The sequence below is a fragment of the Saccopteryx leptura genome, chromosome 1 (assembly GCF_036850995.1).
Source record: "Saccopteryx leptura isolate mSacLep1 chromosome 1, mSacLep1_pri_phased_curated, whole genome shotgun sequence".
Taxonomy (NCBI): domain Eukaryota; kingdom Metazoa; phylum Chordata; class Mammalia; order Chiroptera; family Emballonuridae; genus Saccopteryx; species Saccopteryx leptura.
In genome coordinates this window covers 134,249,261-134,275,280 of record NC_089503.1, presented here as the reverse complement: position 1 = coordinate 134,275,280, position 26,020 = coordinate 134,249,261, and the positions used below count along the sequence as shown (strand labels likewise).

The 26,020-nt window shown below is 38.3% G+C and overlaps 1 protein-coding gene across 14 annotated transcripts in view; it reads left to right on the top strand.

Moving 5' to 3' along the window:
- The window catches only part of PDE4D (phosphodiesterase 4D), a 1,514,231-nt gene that overhangs the window by 1,308,811 nt on the left and 179,400 nt on the right, over positions 1-26,020 (top strand). For all 14 annotated transcript variants that reach the window (XM_066375385.1, XM_066375376.1, XM_066375345.1 and 11 more), the window contains 2 exons: positions 3,346-3,419; positions 5,840-5,889. In XM_066375385.1, the coding sequence (XP_066231482.1) occupies positions 3,346-3,419; positions 5,840-5,889 (124 nt within the window). The remainder of the gene's footprint in view (positions 1-3,345; positions 3,420-5,839; positions 5,890-26,020) is intronic.

Below are 26,020 nucleotides of genomic sequence, written 5' to 3'. Positions count from 1 at the left end.
CACCTAGCGCCAATCAACTAGGCTCAGTGCAATGCCCCTTGTAAGATTTGTCTGGAACTTTGTTTTATACTTCTGCCAGTATCATGTGGTAAAGTGCAGAAGATGAGTTAATACTTAATATTATAAAATTTATAAAATCTTATTTGTCCTGTCACAAAAACAATGATCGCATAGGGTATGATGTATCCACAAGGTTATTTACTGCAGCAAATGTTTGCGAAGGCAAAATTTAGGAGACACCTGAACATCAATTAGTCAAAGGCACAGGCAGCCAAATGCCTGAAGGGGAAGGGCTGAGAGTGGAATTTTTTTTTTCACTTTTTATTTTGAAATCTTTTATACATATGAGAGAGTATATCTAATGATTATCTAAAAATATAAAGAATAATATTAAAAATCAACAGTTTAAGAAATAGAACAATACCAACATTTTTAATGCCCTAGAATATTCCTTCCCGGTTTCATCTTTCTGTCTCCCCTCAGAAATAGTAATAATTTTGAATTTTGTCTTTGTTATTCAGGGGCAGACATTTTCCTTTTTACCGTTTGCTGTTTAAATCTGCATCTTGTGAAGATATAAAATATACAAAAATAAATACATTAAATTTAAATTTAACACCAAAACAAAATAACTTAATATTTTATAATAGTCAAAAACCTTTTTACAGAAAACCAATTGTAGTATATCTTTTATGAACTAGTGCTTTCTTTCAAATGAGCATAGAACATGAATTACCTGCAATACAATTTCTATTTACCCGGCTGTCAAATGTAGTGTACTTACTATAATTTATTAGAATAAAATCCCAGAATTCTGAGGTTAAAATTTTGCCTAGAAAACAATTTGATTAAGGAGTGCAATAGTTTTATTTAAAATGCTTTGTTAATGTATTTGCCACCCGATTCTTAAAGTATAAATTAAGCCTGCATGATTTAATGACAGTGGATTATTTATTAGATTTATTTCTGCATCATTCAAGATTTTATGCCTAACGAAAGACATCGTGGTCTGATGTCAGCAGTTGGCTATTTGAATACACCATCGTAGGCAGTGTGACCTTTCAGCTCTGTGAGTTGTTTATATGTGATAATGAGCCAGCTTTTTCCAGTGGCTGAGTTAATCATGGTTGGCACCTTAGGCAGCACCATTAACTCCTTCAGGTAATAGTGCTCTAGGTCACCGTCCCAGGGTTTAAACAGTACCCCCAATGACTTACAAGAATTATTGCCAATTTCAAAATTCATCTTAGACTTTTTTTTAGAATTTCTTAGAAAATAATTAGACTGACTTTTGTTTAGGCCAGGGCCAGATGAAAAAATTTTGAAAACAATTCTGGAAACCTGGGAACAGTGATAAATTGGGCCCCTTTTATTTTATCAGTGATGGGCATTTGTAAATTCCCTATGCTCATACCACATCATTAACCAAGTAGAATGTTGCCATAATGAGGCTAATACGCACTGAGTGCTTTCTATTTGCCAGGCATTGTTCTTGGCAACTCACTTGTCGTTTCATATCATCCTCACAACCTTTTGAGGTAGGTGTTACTATCCCAGTTTATAGAGGAGGACACTGAGCTGCAGAGAGATTATGTAACTTGTCAAAGTCCACACAATGGAAACAGCAGACACAGGCAGTCTTGAGTTGATATGTAGTACTTAACAGGACATTTGAAATGTCTGTTTTAGATTATTTAACATTCTGGTTGACACCCAGATTACTTATAATCTCACATAATATAGGCTTCACCATGGAGGAAACTAGCTCATTCTAGGAGAAACTAAGGAGAAGAAAGCTCTTGTAACTTTTCTCTCCTAAGTCCGACTTCCTTTTTTTTTTTTCTTTGCCTGGTTCTAGTTTTACTGAATTAGAGAAAGGAAGGGCCCTAGCCAGTTGGCTCAGTGCATAGAGTGTTGGCCCAGCATATGGACATCCTGGGTTTAATCCTTGGTCAGGGCACACATGAGAAACAACTATCTGCTTCTCTTCCCCTCCCTCTCCCCCTTCTCTCCCTCTTGCAGCCAGTGGCTCAAGCACCAGCCTTAGATTCTTTTTTTTTTTTTTTTTTTTTTTTATAATAATTTTATTTTTTTTAATGGGGTGACATCAATAAATCAGGATACATATATTCAAAGATAACAAGTCCAGGTTATCTTGTCGTTCAATTATGTTGCATACCCATCACCCAAAGTCAGATTGTCCTCTGTCACCTTCTATCTTGTTTTCTTTGTGCCCCTCCCCCTCCCCCTTTCCCTCTCCCATTCCCCCCTCTCCCCCGTAACCACCATACTCTTATCAATGTCTCTTAGTTTCACTTTTATGTCCCACCTATGTATGGAATAATGCAGTTTCTGTTTTTTTCTGATTTACTTATTTCGCTTCGTATCATGTTATCAAGATCCCACCATTTTGCTGTAAATGTTCCGATGTCATCATTTCTTATGGCTGAGTAGTATTCCATAGTGTACCTTAGATTCTAAAAATAGCTCAGTTGATTCGAGCGTTGGCCCCAGACGGGGATTGCCAGGTGGATCCCATTTGGGCCCATGTGGGATTCTGTCTCACTATCTCCCTTCCTCTCACCTAAAGGGGAAGAAAAAGGAGAAAGGAAGGACTGTCAGAGATAGCAGAAGCTATTGGTCCTGCCTTATATGTGTGGATATGTTGTATTATTTCTTAAATGATTTTTTATTGAGTATCTTCTGTGGGCCAGGCACTGTGCACATACAGGGTGGTCTGATTTTAAGTAAAGAATGCCTCCCTGAGAACCTTGTAATTCATGATTCAGATAACCTTAACAAAGAAAATAATTTCTGTTTACTAGCCAGACCAGCCACATAGCAGAGGTGAAACACATTTTAAAATTTACTTAGCTTGTTGACTTTAAAATTATGACATTCTTGGTGAATTTTTGAAGAGCATTTGAGGGTAATTTTTTTAAAATTTTACTTCTAAAGTGAGGCTTCAGTAATGGCTTATATTACTCTTTCAAATTTGCATGAAAATGAAACAATGCTATACATATATTGCTTGGGATATTGTTTAGGTGGCTCCGGAATTCAAGAATGCTGTGGAAACTGTCACTACTGTCACCATATTCACAGACCACGAGGAAAAATATCTGGAAAATCTTTGCCATCTGGCCTCTCTAGATTGCCAACAGATGCATGTAAACTTCCACTAAGTACTAGGACATTCTTTAGTGCTATATGAAACTAAGTTGCAAGCAATATTAAGTTTTCACTTAAACTCTATTTTAAAATCACCAAACCATTTTATATTACATTAAAGGTGGCCCTACTTCAAGAAGTTTAGAGTCTTTTTTTTTTTTTTTTTTGCCCTAGGTCTTGGCCAGCCTCCGAACTGTACGAAACAACTTTGCTGCATTAACTAATTTGCAAGATCGAGCACCTAGCAAGTAAGTTACCCTTCGTTTCTACTTCTTCATGCTGAACCTTTATACAGTGTTTTCTCGATTCTGTTGAGCTCAAGGCAATATATTAGATTTCTCTGAGTCCTTGCCTTGTTGTCTAACCATTTACACTAAGTCATATGATGTCCAGTTAATTTTCTATAAATACTTTGTAGTGATGGTTCTAATATCACAACTGAAGCAGTATGACAAATAAATATGGTGATTCCATCTGTCAGAAATCACCTGGCAGAATCAGTCCTCTGGCCAGTTATTTACACTCAGGGTAACTTTATAGTTTTGGCTGACTTCATAAATTAACCGTGGACAAATAATCTCATCAAGCCTAATGTCAATCCAAAGTCATCCTCCTAGTTCTAAATCAGTGACTACTTAGACAAGTGCTGTCTCGTAGCAAACATCTTTGATTTTTCTGCTATTTCCGACCTTCTGATCAGGAGCATCATGGAGCAATGAGTAACATCATAGTTGATGTGACAACAGAAGCAGCACAGGAGAGAAGGAAAGCTGAGCTAGGAAATGATTATATGGGGGCGGGGTGGGGTGGTGGTGGTCTAATAACTGTGAAATATCCAAAAAGAGAAAATTAACTTCTGAGATTAAGTGGAAAAACTGATTAGTGATTCAATTGCTCATTATTCTGACAATCTATTGTTAATAATAAATTGTTATCATTGAAATATCAACTCTAATCCATTTCCAGAAGAAAAAAAAAACATTTCTTTAAGTCAATATTAAGAGGGCAATGAAGAGAAATTTATTTGGAATTAGAATTTATCTAAGTGTGTAAAATTTCATAGGAGTCACTACTTCTTAAAAGAACAACAAAAAGTTCTTCTTAAAGAACTTCAAGAAACTTCTTCTTAAAGAACTTTTTATCCCATAATAATATAATTGACCTGCCTCTGCAGGAGCCTGCCCTCCGCCCTGGCACTGCGCATGGCTGTTTATCCAGCTTCCACAGAAGCGTCCTAAAGAAAAGAGGACAGAGCGGAGTGCAGGCTTCAGAACCACATTACTTTAGTTCACTTTTCAGCCTTCTTACTTTGAACACGTCTTTCAACTTCCCAAAGCTTTCTTTGCCTCCTCAGAAAAATGGGAACAAGAAGACAATTTGCCTTAAGGTTTGTCTTCACAACAAGGTAATTCATCCAAAGTGCTCATTTAACACATTGTCTGACACACATTAAGTGCTTATTGTTAGCTACTAACAGAAGTACACACACAAAAAAATTCTTGGACGTTCTTACATGTATCTATTTTTCAGGGACTTGGTGAAAAAGGTGAAGGGATTAAGCAAAAAAAAAAATCTGTAGACACAGACAACAGTGTGGTGATAACCAGAGGGAGAGGGGGTTGAGGGAGGTAAGACAGGACAAAGGGGGTAGATGGTGATGGAAGGAGACATGATTTGGCGTGGTGAACACACAATACAGTACACAGATGATGTATTAACAGAATTGTTCACCTAACACCTACATTGTTTTATTAAGCAGTGTTACCCCAATAAATCTAATTAAACATCACTATATTTTGAAAGCTTCCAATTTTATGTAACAACTTTACAAAAAGTTATATTTCAAAAAAATTGAATGGACATTCCATAAATGGTATTCTTTTCCACATAATCTGTAAGCACTGATTGATTACAGATTGGTACTGGATCCAAAGTGCTGGGCTCCGTAGAGAATAAGGTTAATCATACAACACGGTTTCTCAAATCAGGAGGTTTCTAACCACTTTGTGGAACTCGGCAAACTTCTGAAAAATTAGAAAATACAAGTTAGGAGTTAAGGACCGTTTCATTTATAGTATTTCTAAAGTTTCTAGAACATTTGTTTGTACAAGTCATTCATATCGCTCTCTAACAAACATCAGAGACGTTTCTCAATATAAGAAAATAGAAAAGAAAAAATTTAAATAGCGTCCGTAATGGTAATATAGTTTTACCAGGAGTCATTTCCTTCTGATAATGTACAGGCAATCATAAAAACTTATGGCAAAAATAAAAGCTCTTTAACACCGTATTAGGGAAACAATTGTAGATCGACCGCTTTTTCAAATTCAGAAAGTCTGTATTTGCTCTGTGAGCCCTGGCTTAATTGAGCATAGTCAGTCAATAAGGACTTCCTCTTCTGTCACACCCCTGTGACATTTACAGAAGCTGTATTTACCCCAAAGTCTATAACTATGAGATTTAACTGTTTTCTTTTTTGACATGTGTGATCTGAGCTCTAGGACGAAGGGCACCTAGACACTTCACTGGCTAGTCTGAAAAGAAATCTTTATTTGCATGTCCTAACTTTAACATAATCATTTAAAATGGCATTTCTGAAATGACTCAGAAAGTCCCCAAATCAACAAGAACCCCATATTTACTGCCTCGTGTTTTTTCTCTTTGTCAGAAGATCACCCATGTGTAATCAACCATCCATCAACAAAGCCACCATAACAGGTAAGAAAGATCTGGGAGTGTATTGTTCCCATGTCTTAGAAGAAACCATATCTTCTAAGAATCGACGTTATACTAACACCAATTTTATACTGTAATTGTAAAATTTTAAAGAAATTCATCTTTTCTACTCTAAATTATTTCTATCATTGATTTCATAAGTTGTCCATTTAAACTGTGACCAGTAAAATCTTTACTGGTATACCATTTTTAAAAACAGTTTCAATGTGTTTGTGCTACGTTTAGTATTGCTTAGGGCATTTGAAGTTTGGGGAGAGTATTTCCTTCAAAATGTTGACCGTGTTGTTTCCAGTGTTATGTTATTAGCATGATGTTAACATATGGTTGCTTGGTCTAATAAAAGTGAAAGCATAAATTAAAAGGTACCTTCTTGGTTAATCATTATCCCAGTTGTGTGTAAGAAGTTAGCTCTGATTTGGACCCAGAGAGTTGAGAATAAATTGAGTTTGGGAGGAGAGAGAAGAAGTATTTATATAACACAGAAAAGTTCAGTGGGATCCAAAGAACAGATGTTGGGGGAGAGAAGTGGAAGGAAGAATGAGGGACATAAAGGGCAGAAAAATAAAATTATATCATTTTCTACTAGTTTATTTTACACATGGGACTTGACCTTAACTGAACCAAAAACAGAACAAATGAGCTTGTTGTACTGTACATGAAATCAAATTAAATTCATTTAATCATTTCTTGAAACCCCAACTGATTCATTAAAATAATTGCCTGGGAAAGAAAATCTATGTTTTCTGAAATATTACCAGAATAAAATCAACATATTATCCAAAATAGACCGATATTTCATTTGATTTAAGTGTCTCCCTTGGACTTCAACTCATGATATGCTGAGGAGTGGCTCATTAAGTTATAGTGACTGTCAGTCAGCGCTTTTCAACTTTCTTGTTGGTGATTATTGCACCAGAGTGGGTTCTGGAACAGTTAGCTGTTAAAGTTGTCTTTTCCTGAATGTCTGTTCAAGTGAGACTTGTGTTCAGTGAATATTATTAAATTGTTGGTTCTCTTTCCCATGTTTATCTTTCAAGATTTTATTGGTGATAACTTCTTTTTCTAAAGTTATTTATTTTTAATATTTTTAATTGAATTCATTGGGGGCAACACTGGTTGGCAAAACCATACAGGTTTCAAGCATACAACTCAGTAAAACTCCTCTGCACACTGCATCATGCACTGGTCAACCCAAGCAAAATCTTTCTGTCCCCATTTTCCCCGCCTTTGCCCACCTCCACTTATACTCCACCCCTTTTCCCTCTGGTTATCACCAACTGTCATTTCATAGAGTATGTCTGGTTCACTGATCAGGAGTTGAACAATAACTGAAATTTCTGTATATTAAAGTTCTTTGAGTAACTAATTTCTTCTTGAAAAACCCAAATTAAATGTCAATGAGCGTAAACTGAGATGGCAGTGTAGAATTAGACCTGTCATTTCTATGCCCTTATGTGATTGTGTTAAGAGATGCGCAGGCCCACTTGTGTAAGCATGTGCCTGGGGCCTCTAGTGAGAGACACCACATGGAACCCTGCTCTGGGTGCTAGTTCTGACCCCTTTGAAGAAGGGCAAACCCTTCCACCAACCCCTGCTATTTTTGGAACAAGCAAGACTCCAGCATCGTGGTATAAGCAGAATGCGGTGCTATTTTGGTCCCTGAAACCTTGTGTAGCTTGAGGTCACACATGAGCCAACCTACTGGAGCATCCTCCCAGAGGAGCAGCTGCAGATACCTACTGGAGCATCCACCCAGAGGAGCAGCTGCAGATACCCTTGGAAACTGTTGTGTCCAACAAGAGGTGGTGGGTTATCAGTGGGTTATCAAGTCAGCTGTGCCACCACCCTGGCAGGTGCCTAGGGCTGATGAAAGGGAGAGTAGCTGCACAAACTTGGCCTCGAGCACTGTGAGGCCCCAAAAAGCTCCAGAAACATTTACAGAGTATGGAGGCCCTGGAGCAATACCAGAGGGAACTGTGAGTTGCTAAAATCTGGGAATTACGGCTAATATGGCCTAATTTATACCCACAAGCTCCTGGCCTGGGGCCTAGGGACAATGGGACTACAGAAATATCTTATCTAGGAAGGACACTAATTAACTGCTTAGTGCAGCTGTGTTCATTACAAAGCACAATTGGAAATTAACTGACTAGAGAATGGAAGTCCCTTTTTTTGACCAAGCATAACAAACCAAGGGGGGAAGGAAGGTGGAATGGGGGTGGGGAATGAGGGCAACAGCAGGGGAGGGTTCCCCTCTCTGAGCCCATTCTGAAAAAGTGGGCTCTTAAAAACATAAATAATGATAATAATGGTAGTGGAGACTTTGGTGGAAGACTTGACTCATACAGAAAAGGTGGTGCTTGTGAATTCCCTCTCTGCAGCTGACAGCTCAGGTCCTGCCTCCAAGGTCATGCGCCCTGTTGTTGGAGCTCAGCGCTGCCTTTGCAGCAGTCCTGGGAAGGGAAGGGAAGTGTTCAAAAAAAGTCAATGCGATATCTTTAAGATGAACTTGGCCTTCTTAGAAATTGTGTTTAGGGTCAGTTTGTGACTGATCTGAAAGGCTGCTGTGGTACAGAACATCACTGCTGCCCCAGGAACTGGACAGTATGATTGCTCTGGCTGCCTGGAGCTCCAACCATGCTCTGTCACGATGGCTGTGTAGCCCTGGGCAGGTGACACACTTTCCCTCTGTCTCCTTATTTATAACGTGGTGGTCATACATCACACAGTAATTGTTAAATGAAATGAGTTTGCATGTGGGGTGCTCATAGGTCCATGCTTCACAGAGTAGGCACTTAGTGCATCACTTTTTCTTTTGTTGAGTTTTTATTTGGTTTTGTTTCTAAGGCCCCCTCTGTATGTAGAACTGGGAGTGATGGGAAGAAAAGCAAAGAGACAAAAGAAATTAAAGGAAGAATGAGAGAAAACAAGACTGTAGTGTCATGAGAGAAAGAATTATTGACCCGCCCGTGGTCACATGGAAACACTTCCTTTGTGCCTCCTGTGAATAACGGGGCCTCCTGCGCTGGGTCTCTTCCTTCCATCACAGTCACAGACATCTTTATGACATGGATGATAAACTACTGTTGAGGATTATTTTCAAACTCTAAGAATTTTGGAGTCATAGCTTTTTGAAGGAAAAAGAAAACACCTTAACTTCTCTATAGATCAACTCTTTGATTTTTTTTTTAAATGAGTGAAGAATTTTGACAGTATGTCACACTCTGTTTTCTTAAGCTTTCTCCCCTGGAGCTTAGAATGCCTTCTTTCCCCTTTGAGATTATTCCATTGGACATGTGCTTTATAAAGCCAGGAAAGTTGCACTTACCATTTAAGTCACGTACTAGATTTTATTTCCATACACAATAGGTGAATACATAGCTGTAAAATGATTTAACTAGTATAAAAAAAATAAAGCTTCCAAATATAAGCACACGTCTAAAAGAGCCTTACTTCTAAATAGATATTTTGTTCTTGAGTATAATTTGACAAAAAGATGGTGTGTGCCAATGGAGCTTGAGTGTAAACCCCATCTTCTCCTTTGCTTTATCTGCTCATTTGAAGAATGGAGATATGTATACCTAACTCTCCCTGCTGTTGCAGGGGTTCAAGGAGAGAAGTTAGATGAAGAACAGAGCTCAGCAAATTATAAGTCACTCACCAAGTGATTCTTCCTACAACCCTACTCTGTTCCCTCTTTTTGTTCCTAAAATTAATTTAAAAACTGGTACTCTCAAGAAAAAGGACATTGATGAAGTATCAGCTTTTCTAATACATTGCATTTATGATTTTGTTTTCAAACAGTACTAGCAGGATGTTGAGGAATCCCTGTACTAATTAGAGCCAGGCTCACCTGCACAGATCCTTAGCAGGCGGTGAATAACTGTGGGGTGTGTTGAAGCATGAGAGGGCAGCAGAGAGCGAGAGATGCGGAACCAGACCTGTGTTGTGCTGTCTTGTACTGTTTTTGAAGTACAGCTGCATCTCTTTGAGCACAATTAGTCATTTTGAGCATTTCATTTTTAAACAATATTAAACAATATTAAGAAAGCCATCACCTTCTTACACCTCTATAAAATCATATATATATATATATATATATATACACCTTATATTTTCTGAGCAATATGATATATATATAGCATTAGGAGTTTTGTACATAGACTTGAAAATTAGAAAATGTTGTGTCCCTTCTCATTAGACAGGTCTTTATATTAAGAGCTATTTTGATAATATCCATTGATTATATCCTAGAGGTCCTCAGGTAAATAAAGATTTGCAGCCTAAGGCAAAGGACTTTGGGCTTTTGGCTTTAGAAAACCAAAGTTCCCATCTGACCAGTGGTGGCGCAGTGAATAAGGTGTCAACCTGGGACACTGAGGTTTCAGGTTCAAGCCTCAAGGTCACCAGCTTGAGTTCAGGCTCATCCAGTTTGAGTGTGGGCTCACCAGCTTGAGCACAGGGTCATTGGCTTAAGCCAAAAGGTCACTGGTTTGAAGCCCAAGGTCATTGGCTTGAACAAGGGGTCACTGGCTTGCCAGGAGCCTCCTGGTCAAGGCACATATGAGAAGCAATCAGTGTACAAAAGTGTCACAACTAACAAGTTGATTCTTCTCATCTTTCTCCCTTTCTGTCTTTGTGTCTCTTTCTGTCTCTCTGTCTGTCTCTCTATCTCTCTATCTCTCTCTCTCTCTCTAAAAAAAGAAAAACAAAAGTTCCCCCATGCAATAAAATGAGTACATTTACCTACTTTTTACCTGTAGAGGGAGACACATGGTGAAAGACAAGCATAAAATAACACGAGTAGTTTTAGTCCCCCCCCAAAATTGGTATGTCTTCATTTCATTTTGTGTTTTTACCCTTAATATTAAAAACTCCTTAAAAAATGAATTCTAAATAGAATTTAGTCAGTTAATGAGTAGAGGATTTAAAAAGTAAACTACCAAATAATATTAGTGAGTCAAAACACAATGAGAAGAAATTTAGTCTTATATATTCTTCTAAAGCACAAAGCAGTTCTGAAAACTAGCCAAGGGGATAAAACAACAAAGGTATTTAACTGTAACAGTTATTTTGTTATTATCTGGACTTAATTATATAATTTAACATGCCAAGCTTATGACAGAAAGGAAACTCAGCAACTATTTTATGGTGACAATAATGATGACACCAGAACCTTATATAGGTCTGCCTTTTAAGTCTATGTTCTTATGTGTAATAAGCACAAGTAGTGTGTGTAATATAAAATATACATGTAATATATACATATAAAGATGAAAGCAGCAGCCATATAAATAAGGCAAAGGGGATCGAGGAGAGAAATATATGTAGGGTCTGAGGACACAATGAACTAAAATGTGTGTCCGGAGTGTCAGGAGGAGGAAAACCAAGTCTTTGCCACAGAAGTCTCACCCTTTTTATCAGCTACTAGCAGACACTAGCTTTGTTGGCTAGTTTTTTTCTGGTTTTTTTTTGTTGGTTTTTTTGTTTTTTAAATAATAGCAGAGACTGTGGCAATGCTTTAATAATTGCACAGAATAAGTGCTCAGTAACTTCTTTGGGAATGTGATTGTAAAATGTTGAGTATACGTTCTGTTTAAGAACTTTAATGAAAAAATTAATAAAGACTATGGATGTAATTGTTTATACACTGTTTTTTTCTTTTGGGGAGAGTTTTTGCTTGTTTTGCTTTTATACTTAGTACATTTAACTACTGTCAAGTGTCCTAAATATTTCAAGCCAAAGTAAATAACTTTTACTAAAATTTCCTCCCTAAAAAGACTTTTCCAGGAAAAAAAAAACCAAACTAAAAAAAAAAACCGTACTCAATGCATAGAGTATGACTATTAATTAAATTAATAACCTTTTTGAGATGTAAAACTCTGTTTTCTCCCTTATAAGCACTTATTTTACCTTCCTCACTTTGATTTTGATAAGCAGAGTTATACCCATTAATATGTAAAAAGACCAGATTTGACACAGTGACTTTTCAACCAGGAATTAATTGAAGTAATACTTGGTTTTACAAACAGTAAAAACAAATGATATGTCATAACCTGGTGAAAAATAATTTAATTGTATCTCTATTGCCTAATCTGCTCTGGGCATTCTGTTATAACTTTAACTGAAATCATTACATGAGACTGCATGTTCATTTAGTCAGCACAGTAAAAGGCTGTGAGTCAAACCATATAGGTTGAAAACCCAGCTTTTCTTTTACTAGCTATGTAATATTGGTCAATTTATCTAAATTTTCTAAGTTTTTCTTTTTCTGATCAGTAAATTCTAAGTCAGTGATTGGTACAAAGAATGTATTCACCAATGTTAGGTGTCGTTACTGCTGTCATTTTATTATTATTATTATTTTCCATTTAGTGAACAAATATTTTCTCTGCACCTGGTATGTGGCATGCAATAAGGTGGGTTTTGGAGATAAAGAGATGAGTAAAATGTGACAGATGAACTTCAAGGAATTTCCAATATATGGGAAAAGGAATCATGAATAATTAAGTGTACTCTAGGTACCATGATTGAAGCAAATTCAAATACATCTATTTGAAGGATGGACAAGTGGTTCTACCTGTATAAAGCTTCCTGTTAAAACTTTGAAGAATATGGAGTTCACCATCTGGTTAGGCGAGCCTGCCACCAAGGAACCGGCAAGAGTGAGGTGTGGAATAGTGCCCAGCCAGAGTGAGGTGTGGAATAGTGCCCAGCTAGAGTGAGGTGTGGAATAGTGCCCAGCCAGAGTGAGGTGTGGAAGCATGGAGTGCCCAGCCAGAGTGAGGTGTGGAAGCGTGGAGTGCCCAGCAAGAGTGAGGTGTGGAAGCGTGGAGTGCCCAGCCAGAGTGAGGTGTGGAAGCGTGGAGTGCCCAGCCAGAGTGAGGTGTGGAAGCGTGGAGTGCCCAGCCAGAGTGAGGTGTGGAAGCATGGAGTGCCCAGCCAGAGTGAGGTGTGGAAGCGTGGAGTGCCCAGCCAGAGTGAGGTGTGGAATAGTGCCCAGCCAGAGTGAGGTGTGGAAGCATGGAGTGCCCAGCCAGAGTGAGGTGTGGAAGCATGGAGTGCCCAGCCAGAGTGAGGTGTGGAATAGTGCCCAGCCAGAGTGAGGTGTGGAATAGTGCCCAGCCAGAGTGAGGTGTGGAAGCGTGGAGTGCCCAGCCAGAGTGAGGTGTGGAAGCGTGGAGTGCCCAGCCAGAGTGAGGTGTGGAAGCGTGGAGTGCCTGTCCAGATCAGGGCACTGGGAACAGTAAAGGACAAAGAGAGTTGAAAGTGTATGGGAGCAACTGAACAAGAGGGTCCAAGGATAGATGAAGGCAATAGTGTGAGGAGCATTTAGGAGCCAGTGTCTATAAAGGTAGACTTTATTTTATGGACAGTGGAAAATTATCAGTTATTTCTAAGCAGAGGAGCAAGTATTTTAGAATGACAACTTGGAAGCAGTATAGAAAACAGACAGAAAAGAAGAAAGACTGCAGGCAGCCCCATACTCAGTAGGAGGCTGTTACAGGCCAAGTATGCGCTAAAGATAATGTGGCTCCAAACTGGGGTAGTGGTGTTAGGGCTGGAGATGAGGGAAAGGATTCACAACTCTTTTCAGAGATAGAGTTGGGAAGACTTTGCAGTTTTATTAGATTAAGGAGTGATGGTAAAATACGTGAAAAATGAAGTCACATACACAGATGTTCATCACAGCATTGTGTATATGCGCCGAACACTGAAAACAACCCAAATGCTAAATAATATGTGAATTCTATTTAGGTATAAAAAAATTTATGATAAAAAGTTTTCTTAATGACTTATGAGATTTTGATAATGTAAAATAATGCTTCTATTTTAAAGTATATATGACAAAGTAAGCAACAGGAACATATTTAATGTGATTTAATTATGTATATTGAATCAAAACATTTTTATTTTTTTAATTTAAATTTTTTTACATTCAGTATTATTTTGTATTTGTTACATGTGTACTGCTACGGCTAGACAATCATACTTTACAGGTGTTCTCCCTAATGATTCCATTACCCACCTGGCACCGTATATAGTTATTACAATGTTATTGACTATTCCTATGCTGTGCTTTACATCCCCATGACTGTTTTGTAACTACCAATTTGCACTGCTTAACCCCTTCACTTTTTTCACCCAACCACCCAACCAACCCACTTCCCTCTTGCAACCATCAGTCTGTTCTGTGAGTCTGTGAGTCTTTTGAATTTTGCTTATTTTTGTTGTTGTTGGTCTTTAAATTCCACATAACTGAAATCACATTGTATTTATTTTCTCTGACTGGCTTATTTCATTTAGCTAATACCCTCTAGATCCATCCATACTGTTGCAATGGGGATTTTAATATTTTTAATAGTTAATATTCCGTTTCATGTTTGTGCCAACACTCTCTTATCTACTCGTCTATTGATGGGCACTTGAGTGCATCCATGAGTTGGCTGCAGTGAACACAAGGGTGCATGTATTTTTTCAAAATAGAGTTTTGATTTTTTTCCAGATATATATATACTCTGAAATGGAATGGCTGAGTCATAAGGCAGTTCCATTTTTAATTTTTTGAGGCACATCCATACTGTTTTCCATAGTGGTTGCACAAATCTTCATTTCCAACAACAGGGCACGACAGTTCCCTTTCCTTTACATCTTCACCAACAATTGTTTGTTGATTTATTGATGATAGCCATTCCAAGAGGTGTGAAGTGATATCATACTGTGTTTTTAATTTGTATTTATTTGATGATTAGTGACATTTTACCTGTCTGTTGGCCATCTGCATGTCCTCTTTGAAGAAGTGTCTATTCAGGTCCTCTGCCTATTTTGTAATTGGATTGCTTGGGGCTTTTTTGGTCTTGACTTGTATGAGTTCTATAAATTTTATATTTTAACTCCTTATCAGATGTATCATTAGTGAAGGTGTTCTCCCACTTAGTAGGCTGTCTTTTTGTTTTGTTGATGGTTTCCATTGCTATGCAAAAATTTTTTAGTTTGATGTAGTCCTATTTTTTAATTTTTCTTTTGTTTCTCTTGACTGAGAAGATATGTCAGAAAAAAATATTGCTAAGAAAAATGTCAGAGATTAATTTAAGGTGTTTTTATTTTTTATTTTTTTGTATTTTTCTGAAGTTGGAAACAGGGAGGCAGTCAGACAGACTCCCGCATGCGCCCGACCGGGATCCACCTGGCATGCCCACCAGGGGGCGATGCTCTGTTGCCATTCTAGCGCCTGAGGCAGAGGCCATAGAGCCCTCCCCAGCGCCTGGGCCAACTTTGCTTCAATGGAGCCTTGGCTGCGGGAGGTGAAGTGAGAGACAGAGAGGAAGGAGAGGGGGAGGGGTGGAGAAGCAGATGTGCGCTTCTCCTGTGTGCCCTGGCCGGGAATCAAACCCAGGACTCCTGCACACCAGGCCAATGCTCTACCACTGAGCCAACCAGCCAGGGCTAATTTAAGGTGTTTTTAGATGTTGACTAGTAACTAGCAAAGGCAGATAGTTTTATCATTTCACAAGAAATGTAGGTGGCAACAAACATGTAAGTATTTCTCAGGTCTCAGTGGTCTGTGTGCCTCTCTTCACCCGGGAAAAGGTACTAACAAAACACTGCCTACTGATATTTCAACATAGGGTGCTACAGTGGAAAACTGTATTTTTAAATAATAATGTCTTTTGGATAGGGCAACACTCTATCTTTTGATTATTGAGCCTATGACATGACTGTTCTGTTATCCTCCAACTGATCAGAAAATCTACCATGAAACTAGAGTATCTACAATAACTATCACTAAAGGTTACGTCAACCAGTCTTCCTTCCCCATTACCCTGACTTAGGTCAAGGGATGCTTGAAAACAAACATAGGTTCCCAGACATTCTGGAAAAGAATCTTTGGGTAAGGCTCAGGATCTATATTATTAACAAGTTCTCTCAGGTAAAACATTTGATCAGCCAAATTTGGGAATGTAATAGAATACTGAATAGAGTAGGTAAGAGTGCTGCTTTGTACAGTGTTGTCATTGAGTTGGTGGTAACTTGATGGAAAGTCACAGTCTTTCTTGAAAATGTATATAGTGACACCCATACCCCCACGTAACAAACAATGTAGTCTAGGATAAACAAGATAATGTGTGTGAAGTGTTCTGTGATTAGTGAGAAAGAATACAAGGAGATATTTTTATCTGTGCATTCCTCGTCATCCTGGTCGTCATCATTCGAGCTGTCGTTACTCTTATCTCTCAAAGTGTATACAAGATTTTAATTAGACCAGCTTGCTCCTCTCCCAGAAGAAAATGAAGTATCATATCCATGTTTTTGTATAGGGGTGGGAATGAGTTTGGGAAATGTTAGATTTAGTAACTGTGTTCTTTTTGTCTTTCCAGACACAGTACCATCTCCTTAAAAAAAAAAAAATTAAAAAAAAAGAACAACAATAGCTGCATTCTTCTGTCACTCCCTTTATCCTAAAAGTGCTTCCCATCTATGTACGCCTTATAAATTATTCTGAGCATACTCAGAAATACAAAGCTATGATGAGGCATAACAATGAAAATTCCTTTGGGTCTAATTTCCCAAATTTTACTGGTTAAATGTTGCACTGAATTGTTTAAGTCTATGAACAAATGGGAAATTCACCCACCACATCCTTTCTTTCTCTATCTCAGAATATGCTTTAAAAATCGGTTGAATATATTAATACTAATATTAATAAAAGTTAATATTTTCTGACACTTGATATGTACTAAATATTCTACCTGCATAATCTATTTTAAACCTCATGATAATTCAATATATGGCTACAAATGACAAAGTATAGATTACATGTGACTCAAAAGCAGAACATTAGGCTTTCCTCCTTAAAATTTACTGACATACACACCAAAAAATACACAATCTGCTGTCACCTGCTTCTCCTCAAAGTCACTCCGTAGGGTTATTTTTTTTCATTTTTTTTAAGAGGAGAGAGCAGAAAATAAATCTGTGTCATCTCTTACTGAATCTATGAATGGAGGGCAGGATAAGAGGAGGGATAAGATCAATAGATACAAAGGAAGCCTTTGGAACAACCTAAGAAGTTGGTTATATAAGCTAAGGAAAGGATTCCTGCCTGGGATGTAGAATTCTTCAAGCATTCTTCAATCCCCACAGTCCTCTTCCTAACACCTCTGAAGTGCCTGTTGTCATGAGAATGCCCAGGGCAGGAGTATCAGACAAGAAAAAGCCCTCTCTCTGGTGAGAAGTGAGGCAGACCAAGTATGTCATAAGGTTAGGGGCCAAGCAGTCCTTGAGCCTGCATACTCACCTGGCTTCCAGGACCACTCACTATTAACCCTGACATGACCATTTCTACCAAATGGTGACGTTCATCACCTGTGTTTGGACTTGTGATAGGTTCTTCATATCTGTTCTCATTTTCTTGGGTACCATTTCCAGTGATGAAATTTCCAGCTCTCTATTCCCCAAATGCTTTCTCTAAATATTTCTTTCTATTTATTTATTTATTTATTTATTTATTTATTTATTTATTTATTTTACAGAGACAGAGAGAGACTCAGAGAGAGGGATAGACAGGGACAGACAGGCAGGAACAAAGAGATGAGAAGCATCAATCATTAGTTTTTCGTTGCGCACTGCAACACCTGAGTTATTCATTGATTGCTTTCTCATATGTGCCTTGACTGCGGGCCTTCAACAGACCGAGTAACTCCTTGCTCAAGCCAGCGACCTTGGGCTCAAGCTGGTGAGCTTTTGCTCAAACCAGATGAGTCCGCGCTCAAGCTGGCGACCTTGGGGTCTCGAACCTGGGTCCTCCACATCCCAGTCCAATGCTCTATCCACTGTGCCACCGCCTGGTCAGGCTCTAAATATTTCTGATGTCTGTATATCTAGTGCTTTTGAGTGTGCCATCTTCTCTCTCTTTTTTGTGGTTCTTTTTTGGCACTGTTGGCACTCTTCACATATTTCCAGTTCACTATAGATTCTATGTGCCTGGCAACACAAATGGATGCTTATCACCTTTTTCCTGTTATTCGTCGGATATTTGCATATTATCACTGAATTTTTCACATGGAGACCTTCATTTTTGTTACCCTACTGGGTTGGCTCTTTCTCTCATTCAGTCTCTAGAACGTGAAAGACTGTGTGCTTAGACTCTTAGGACTCAATGACACATAAAGCCTCTGCTGAGCTTTACAACCATTATCCTAGAGGTTCATGGAATTTAGGAAGATAGAATGTGTTCTACTAAATATCAAAGAGCTTTAAGTAAAGAGAAAAACAGAGGGTTTGTAAAATGAATAGGTAAATGTGTAGATAAAATAAGGAAAGCAGGAAGAAATAGGATAGAGTAAAGGTCTTTTTTTTTTTTTAGAGGCTCAGGAAGCTGTCTACACTGGGATTTAGCTCAGAGACTGGAAAGAGTCTGGGGAACCAGTTCAAGAACTTAAGGAAAACATACCAGTGTGAGAAAGTAGAGGACTGAGAGTAGTAAAAGAAGTAATGCTTTTCAAATTCACCAAGTCAGAGGACAGAAAAAAAAACAGGTAGGTCATGGCCCTGAGACATCAGCTGAGAAATAGGTGAGATGTCTCTTTGTGCAGTGACTGTACTATTTAACTAAACTTATTGACATAAGGAGTATTCCTAGGTTTTCACTTCCTGCAGGTTTTTATTTTATTTTTTAAATCCAAACTATTGTAAATCTTGCTTGCTTGCTTGTTGTGTAAGTCAGAATCTATGTAGAGGAGAAAGAGCGGGGCTCAGAAATCAGATCTTGGTTTTCTCCTTGGCTCCTCTGCTCACCCCTTTGTGACCTCAGACAAGTTACTCTATGCCCTGAGACTTTTCTCTTAAAATGAGGTGAATAATAATAATAATACCTTCCCAAATCTGAGGGATTAAATTATACAATCCATATAAAAATCCTGGCACAATGTTTGGTAATAATAAATGTTATTCCCAAGGTAAGTGAAAAGCACTTTATATATTGATAAGCATTATTTAAAATTCCATAGACATTATTGTGCTATTTCATTATTTTTGATCCTCAAAGTGTTCATCTTTGTAAATGACATTTTTTCGCCCTGCTGCCATTGTTGAAAGCATTTTGGAAATGGCGTTACAGACAGTTTACAGGCCATACAAGAAAAAGCCATCTCATTGATTTACTATCACACTTCACTTTTGACCAGAAATGTTATTTTCAATATGCTTAGCAACCTTAGTCACCAAACAGGATGTCAGATTAGCCTGGATGAGGCTAATTCTAGGAATGAATCCTCTCCAAGGGGTAAGACTTTTGAGGCACTTGGAAGAAATACAACACGGATGTGAAGGCAATTCCAAGATGGAGGGTCCTAGAATTTTTAGATTGATAATAATATATGGAACAAGCATATATATAGGTTTTCCCAGGTGACTTTTTGCAGGAGACAGTTTTCTCTGAGTTTTCATGTTTGGTCTGAATTCTGTCAGTTTGTGAGCTGGGGAAATGGTGTCTAGGAGTGTTTTTTAACCTTTGGCCACCCTTCACGTAGTCCATGTTTCTCCAGATCCTCCCAGCCAGGGTCTAGTCACTGGGAAGTGCTGAAAGGTGTGGAGATAAAGGAGAAGGCCAATGCCTCCCAGCCCCTGGCCCAGAGGGGCCCAGGCCCTCTGCATGTCAACAGAGAGGGCAGCAGAGAAAATTCAGCCTGGCGTTTGGTCACACCGTTACCTCTCACTAAGTCTGTTAAATTATAACTGGGCACCCACAGTGCTTCAGCATCCTGTTCTTTGAGGATTCCAGACAATTCTCTCCAAGGCTCACTTATAAACCCCCCTTAGATAATGGTCTATCAGCAACAATCCTCTGGCTGCAGGATAAAAATCAACTCTGCTAACTTAAGGAAAATGGAATTTAGTGGAAGAATATTGGGAGAATTTCCACTTCTCTGAGAATGAGTGGGGAGGCTGAAGGATCAGAGGCAATGCATCCTCGGGGTGCTAAAAGGGCACAAATTAAGGGAAAAGTCTTGTGGTAGCAGCAATCTAGTGATCTTTGCAATTGTGTTTAGTTTCTTTGTTAATTTGTTTAAGTGTCAAATTTCAGGGAGGGGTCTAATTGATCTAGTTTGAGTGTTGGGTCGTGGCTAAAGGAGAACAGAGCATCTGACTGTTCTGTCACACCATGTAACATAACGTAGTAGTAAGAGCCTAAGTTATGGGACCAGATTACTTGGATTCATATTCTAGCTCTGCCACTTACACATGTTTCTTCTTCAACAAGTGATTTAAACTTTCAGAACCCTCAAGTCCCTTGTTTTTGGAGTGGGCATAATAATAATTACCTCATAGGAGTTCATGAAAATTATTTGTGATAATATATGAAAAACTAAGCCTAATTATCATTGTGGGCTATGCTATTATTAGAATTATCCAATGGAGATGCCAAGTAATTTCCTGAAAGGAACTAGGGTTCTGTTAAAAAGAGGAAATAAATGCTGAAGAGCTATAAATAATTGTTGATTTTAGTGAGATAAGAGGGTTGGCCTCAATGTACTATTTATTTTGCTAACATATTTTTCAGTAAACTGCTTTTTATGATATTAAGGTTCTTAGGGATGGAGGGTAGCACCTGTTCATTAATGTATCGGTATCTTTAGGAACATTTTCCTCTAGAGCAGGGGTAGTCAACCTTTGTATACCTACCGCCCACTTTTGTATCTCTGTTAGTAGTAAAATTTTCTAACCGCCCACCAGTTCCACATTAATGGTGATTTATAAAGTAGGGAAGTAACTTTACTTTATAAAATTTATAAAGCAGAGTTACAGCAAGTTAAAGCATATAATAATTACTTACCAAGTACTTTATGTCAGATTTTCGCTAAGTTTGGCAGAATAAATCTTTATAAAACAACTCACTATAGTTAAATCTATCTTTTTATTTATACTTTGGTTGCTCCGCTACCACCCACCATGAAAGCTGGAGCGCCCCCTAGTGGGCGGTAGGGACCGGGTTGACCAGCACTGCTGTAGAGGCACAAGAACAACTTGACTGCCTGATTATTGGATCCACACACATTTATTGATACCTCCGTTATGCTTAGTTATATACAAGGTACCATGGTCTGTGGCTCCAGGTTTACCTACAAATGTAGGATTCAAAGCAATAAATAATTTGTATTTTTTTCGTCTTTATTTAATAGTAATCTAAATGGACTCTGGTTTAATAAATCAATATCTAATAAGGTTTACTTTAAGGAATACAGAATAATAGAGAAGGATTATTTTTTAGCTTCTCAAATTTCTGAGAACAACATGTAAATAGGCCCCGGGATATGAATGAGTAGGGCTTTTTTTTTTTTTTTTTTTTTTTCATTTTAGAAAGGAGAGAGAGAGAGAAGGGGGGAGGAGCAGGAAGCATCAACTCCCATATGTGCCTTGACCAGGCAAGCCCAGGGTTTTGAACCGGCGACCTCAGCATTTCCAAGTCGACGCTTTATCCACTGCGCCACCACAGGTCAGGCCTGAATGAGTAGGGCTTTTAAGTTCCTGCGTTAGTTAATTGTTTGGAGTGTAGCCATGAGTATCCCCACACTGGCATTCATCCAAGGCCCCTTAGGACTACCGTACACCCCATTCCAGGAATGTGCAGGTTTCCCAGGGAGAAAGGACCCGAAGGAGAGAGTGAAGCCCCCTAGGAAAGGCATTTAAATTTATCAGTGGGATGAGATGGATTTGAATCTCTGAAGATCAGTGGAAGTTCACTGTAGAACAGTGAACAACCTACTCACTTGGAAAGTCATGGTGAGGAGGAGGGCCCAACCCCCGGCTCCCAGGGGAGCTGGGCCGAGTGGCCCACATCATGGCAGAACCAGTCGGTAGCACCTTGCTGCCCCTACAGCTGCTGCGCCAAGGTGCTGACCCCTCACTAGGTGCTGCCACCTGACCACCGAGCTCCCCACCCCATGCTCTGAGCAGACTTCTTAAACTGCAGCTGTCACAGGCCTTGGCCTCTGTCTCTGTCATCTCAGCCCTGACCACTGGCCCCAGACCTAAGCAACTCTGGCCAGTCCCGCATCCTCACTCAACACAAGGAAGGCATTATTGACTTGAAATTGAAAGTAGAACCAACCTTAGTGTTAGTTATTTTATTTTATTTTTAAAAAAAGGAGGGGTGGAACTTATCTTTTCTAGCTCGGCATTGTAAGAGAGTGAGTTTTGGATTCATTAAATCAATACAGAGAATCCTGGCTGTGCCACGTGTTAGGCATTTGAGTTTGGACGGGTTATTCTCTGAGCCTCAATTTTCTCATCTATAAAATGTAGATAATAAGAAAACTATCTCAGAAGGTTATTATAAGGATGAAATGAGATGAAGAAGCACCAACCTAGTTTCTGACACACAATAGGAGATAAAAAGAGGAATTCTAGTTCTTGAATAAACCTGTTTTTCCTTGAGTGTACTATGACGCCTCCATCAGTGAGTTTCAGAGGCAAATACATCATCTTTAGACTTGGAAGCTTGCCATAAGGAAGAGTGAAGTAAGGACAACAACCAAATTACTCTTAAAATTGTTTTCCTTCACTAACTTGTGTCCTATGTCTGCGTTTATAAGAAACTAGCTACGCCTGCAAAAATGTCTGCCTGGTTCCGTGGCCAGTTCTTTCCTCCATGTTTAAATTCCTAATTGTGCACACAATCTTAGTCACTATATTTTCATATGCAAGCAATTAAGTCTCATTTAACAGCCCTCCCTCTGGAAGGTTTTGTTCTCCATCTGCCACAAATCAGATTCCTTAGAAACATGTTTGATTTTGAAACAATGTGAAAGTACTGTTCATTTTGTTCGAATTTCATTTATGTACCATTTTTTAAAGTGATGTAAATGGACAGCCACCAAAAGCTCAGCAGCTGGTCAAAACAAGACATCAAAGAAACCATTGAAATGGGGCAAAAAAATTAAAAAAACTAATATGCAAGGGCAAAGTCAAATAAAAACCATAGTCTGATAAACATTCCTCAGACACATTTTGCTCATAATAACTATTTACTTTACAACATATTTAAAATGTGGAAAAATGGGAATGTACCCCAGCTCCTACTCTGAATCTTAGTGGTCTTGAGTTCACGGAAGTGTAAGTGAGGAAAAGGAGTGAAAGAAGCCAGGAGAAAAAGAGGAAAATAACAGATTTGTTCGGTTTTTCTGAGAAACACTGTACAAAGCTACATATTTGAATAATAATAACCAGAAGAATCAGACAGATTTGTATAACACACTTTGTTCATTTAAAAATCAATTTGAGCCCTGGCCGAATAGCTTGGTTGGTTGGAGTGTCTTCTTGGAACACAGAGGTTGCTGGTTTGATACCCAGTCAGGGCACATACAGAACAGATCGATGTTCCTCTCTCCCTTGCTCTCTTTCTCTCTCTCTCTCTCTTTCTCTTTCTTTATGCCTCCCTTCCTCTCTATAATCAATAAATTAAATAAATAAATAAATAAATAAATAAATAAATAAATAAATAAATAAAAATCAATTCAGTAAGTATAGTGCTCCCTCAGATTAAATCCATTTTAATTTGTTCAGTGAGCTTCTTTACTTTAGAACATCAAATAGCTAATGCTTGGTCAAATTAAGAGGAAGGAAGAATTATTAGTTTCTAAATACAAATTAAGTATCTGTGCGCTGGTAACTAAAATATAGCAAAAATTAAAAAAGGAAAGGATTAGCTTTCCTAGAAGATTTTCATAATTCAATATCATAATTTGGAGACATAGCTTACAGAAAATAGTTTTCTCTGCTTATATTTCCCATTGTTTGGGGACTTCCAATAAACCACCAAACACAGTTAGTGCTGTTCATCCCCATTTATATATCAATTGGATATTCTGTCCATTAACTTTCTAAAGATTTAGAAGCTGAATTGTTTTGATATCATTCAATGAAAGGGTCTGTAAAAGTTTAAAGTATTGTTATTTGGGGAGTCAAGCCTGCACTTTTAAAATGCCTTTGTGGAAAATGTAGCCAGTCTGCTTTCTAATCAGACCTTTAAAGAAGAGTAGATTCGTAAGTTTAAAAGATCCCTTTTAGTGTCACCTTGCAAAGAAAAAGTAAAGCTGCCCTGCCGGATAGCTCAGTTGGTTATCATCCCAGTATGCAAAAGGTGTGGGTTCGATCCCCTGTTAGGACACATACAACAATAGATTGATGTTTCTGTCTCTCACTCGCTCCCTTCCTCTCTCTAAAATAAATCATTTTTTTAATGAAAAGTAAAACTGAGAAAGCCACAGCCCCTCTTGAAAGAAGAGCAGAAAAAACATTAGTACTTCTCTGCTGGAGGTCCAATGTTCAATACAGAAGCTCTTCTGGAAGAAATGACACCTAAGAATTCACAAATAGTTGTTAAGTAAATGGAGAGAGAAAATGGAAATGGAGGGGACCATGCTTTCCACTAATAGTGAATATTTTAAGAGCAGCTAAGCTCAGAAATCACAGACATATTATGTCGGTCATTAAAGGAGTTAATGACATTGTACAGTGCATTTAAGAGTCAAATGAATGGTGTATGAAGCATTTAGGTAATGGTTCACAGACATGTCTGTTCATTAGAATTACCTGGGAATCTTTTTAAAAATCCCGAAGATTGAAGGAAGAAAACATTAAAGGTTTAGAGACCAGTTAGAAGATGATAGCAATGTCCAAGGGTAAGATCTAATAAAGGCCATACACTAGCAAAATAGCTAGAGAGGATGAAATAGTTGCAAAACGTGAAAGGACAAGTGGGTAGGATTCAGCAACTGCTAACTGCATGATTTTATTGAATGGATGTAAAATGGTTCTGACAATGCCTGAAGCCTTATAATCATTGTATTTAGAACATATAGAGTTTTTATTATAGGATAAAAATATGTTGAACCTGGTCAGGCAGTGGCACAGTGGATAGAGCATCAGACTGGGACACAGAAGATCCAAGTTCAAAACCCCAAGGTCTCCGGCTTGAGTGCAGGCTCATTTGGCTTGAGCATGGAGTCGCTGGCTTGAGCTTGGGATCATAGACATGACCTCACGGTCGCTGGCTTGAGCCCAAAATTACTGAACAAGGGCTCACTCCCTCTGTTATAGTCCCCCGATCAAGGCAAGTATGAGAAAGCAAGCAATGAACAACTAAGGAGACTAAGGAGCCGTAACAAAGAATTGATGCTTCTCATCTCTTCCCTTCCTGTCTGTCTGTCCCTGTCTGTCCCTCTCTCTGTGTCTCTCTCTGTCTCTATCACAAAAAAACCCCAACTATATAGATATATAGTTGATACCTGGATTCCAGTGTGAAATTTAAGGCTGAATTATTTTTATGCCTAGACTACCAATATTTTATTTAAGGAGAAAATGTTCCATATGTCAAGTATTTTTTAAAACCAAGGTTCGTGATCTTATTTTGACTATTTGGAATGCAAATCTTTGAAAGATACGCTCTTTCTTAACCTGTTGAAGTAGTGCACTGAATGTCGTTTTAGTGGTCTCCATTATGCACATCTACTTTTACACTCTTCTGTCATTCACAGATGCCCTAAGGAGGTGATGAGATATGGGCTTGTTTCTCCCTACAGTAAAGAGCCCCAAATTTTGCTGCACTTTAATGTACCATATGCCGCTCCCAATCGTCACCTCTTGATGTTGTTACTGGACCTGGCTTTAGTGGGATCTGTTTTTGATCTACTGCTTTTTTTCTCCTTCACAAACTAGATGATTAGGCCATTTATTGAGCCTAAACGGAGAACGATTTAACTCAAAAGTGGGTTTGGGCATTATCTATATCTAAGCCAGGTCTTTAGGAGATTTATGCATATAACAACTTTAAAAATGTTTCTCAGTTACAGTTGATGTACAATATTAGTTTAAGATGTATGACTTAGGAATTAGACATTTATATAACTTACAAAGTGATAAGTCTAGTACCCATCTGACAACATACCTAGTTATTACAATATTATTTATTCCCTACATTGTACTTTACATCCCTATGACAGTTTTTATAGTTGGCCATTTAAATGCAAATACTTAACTGTTCTGGGGTTCTTTTCACCTATTTACTAGTGTTGAACAGTATGAGTTCCTGGATAATTCATCTCTGAATAAG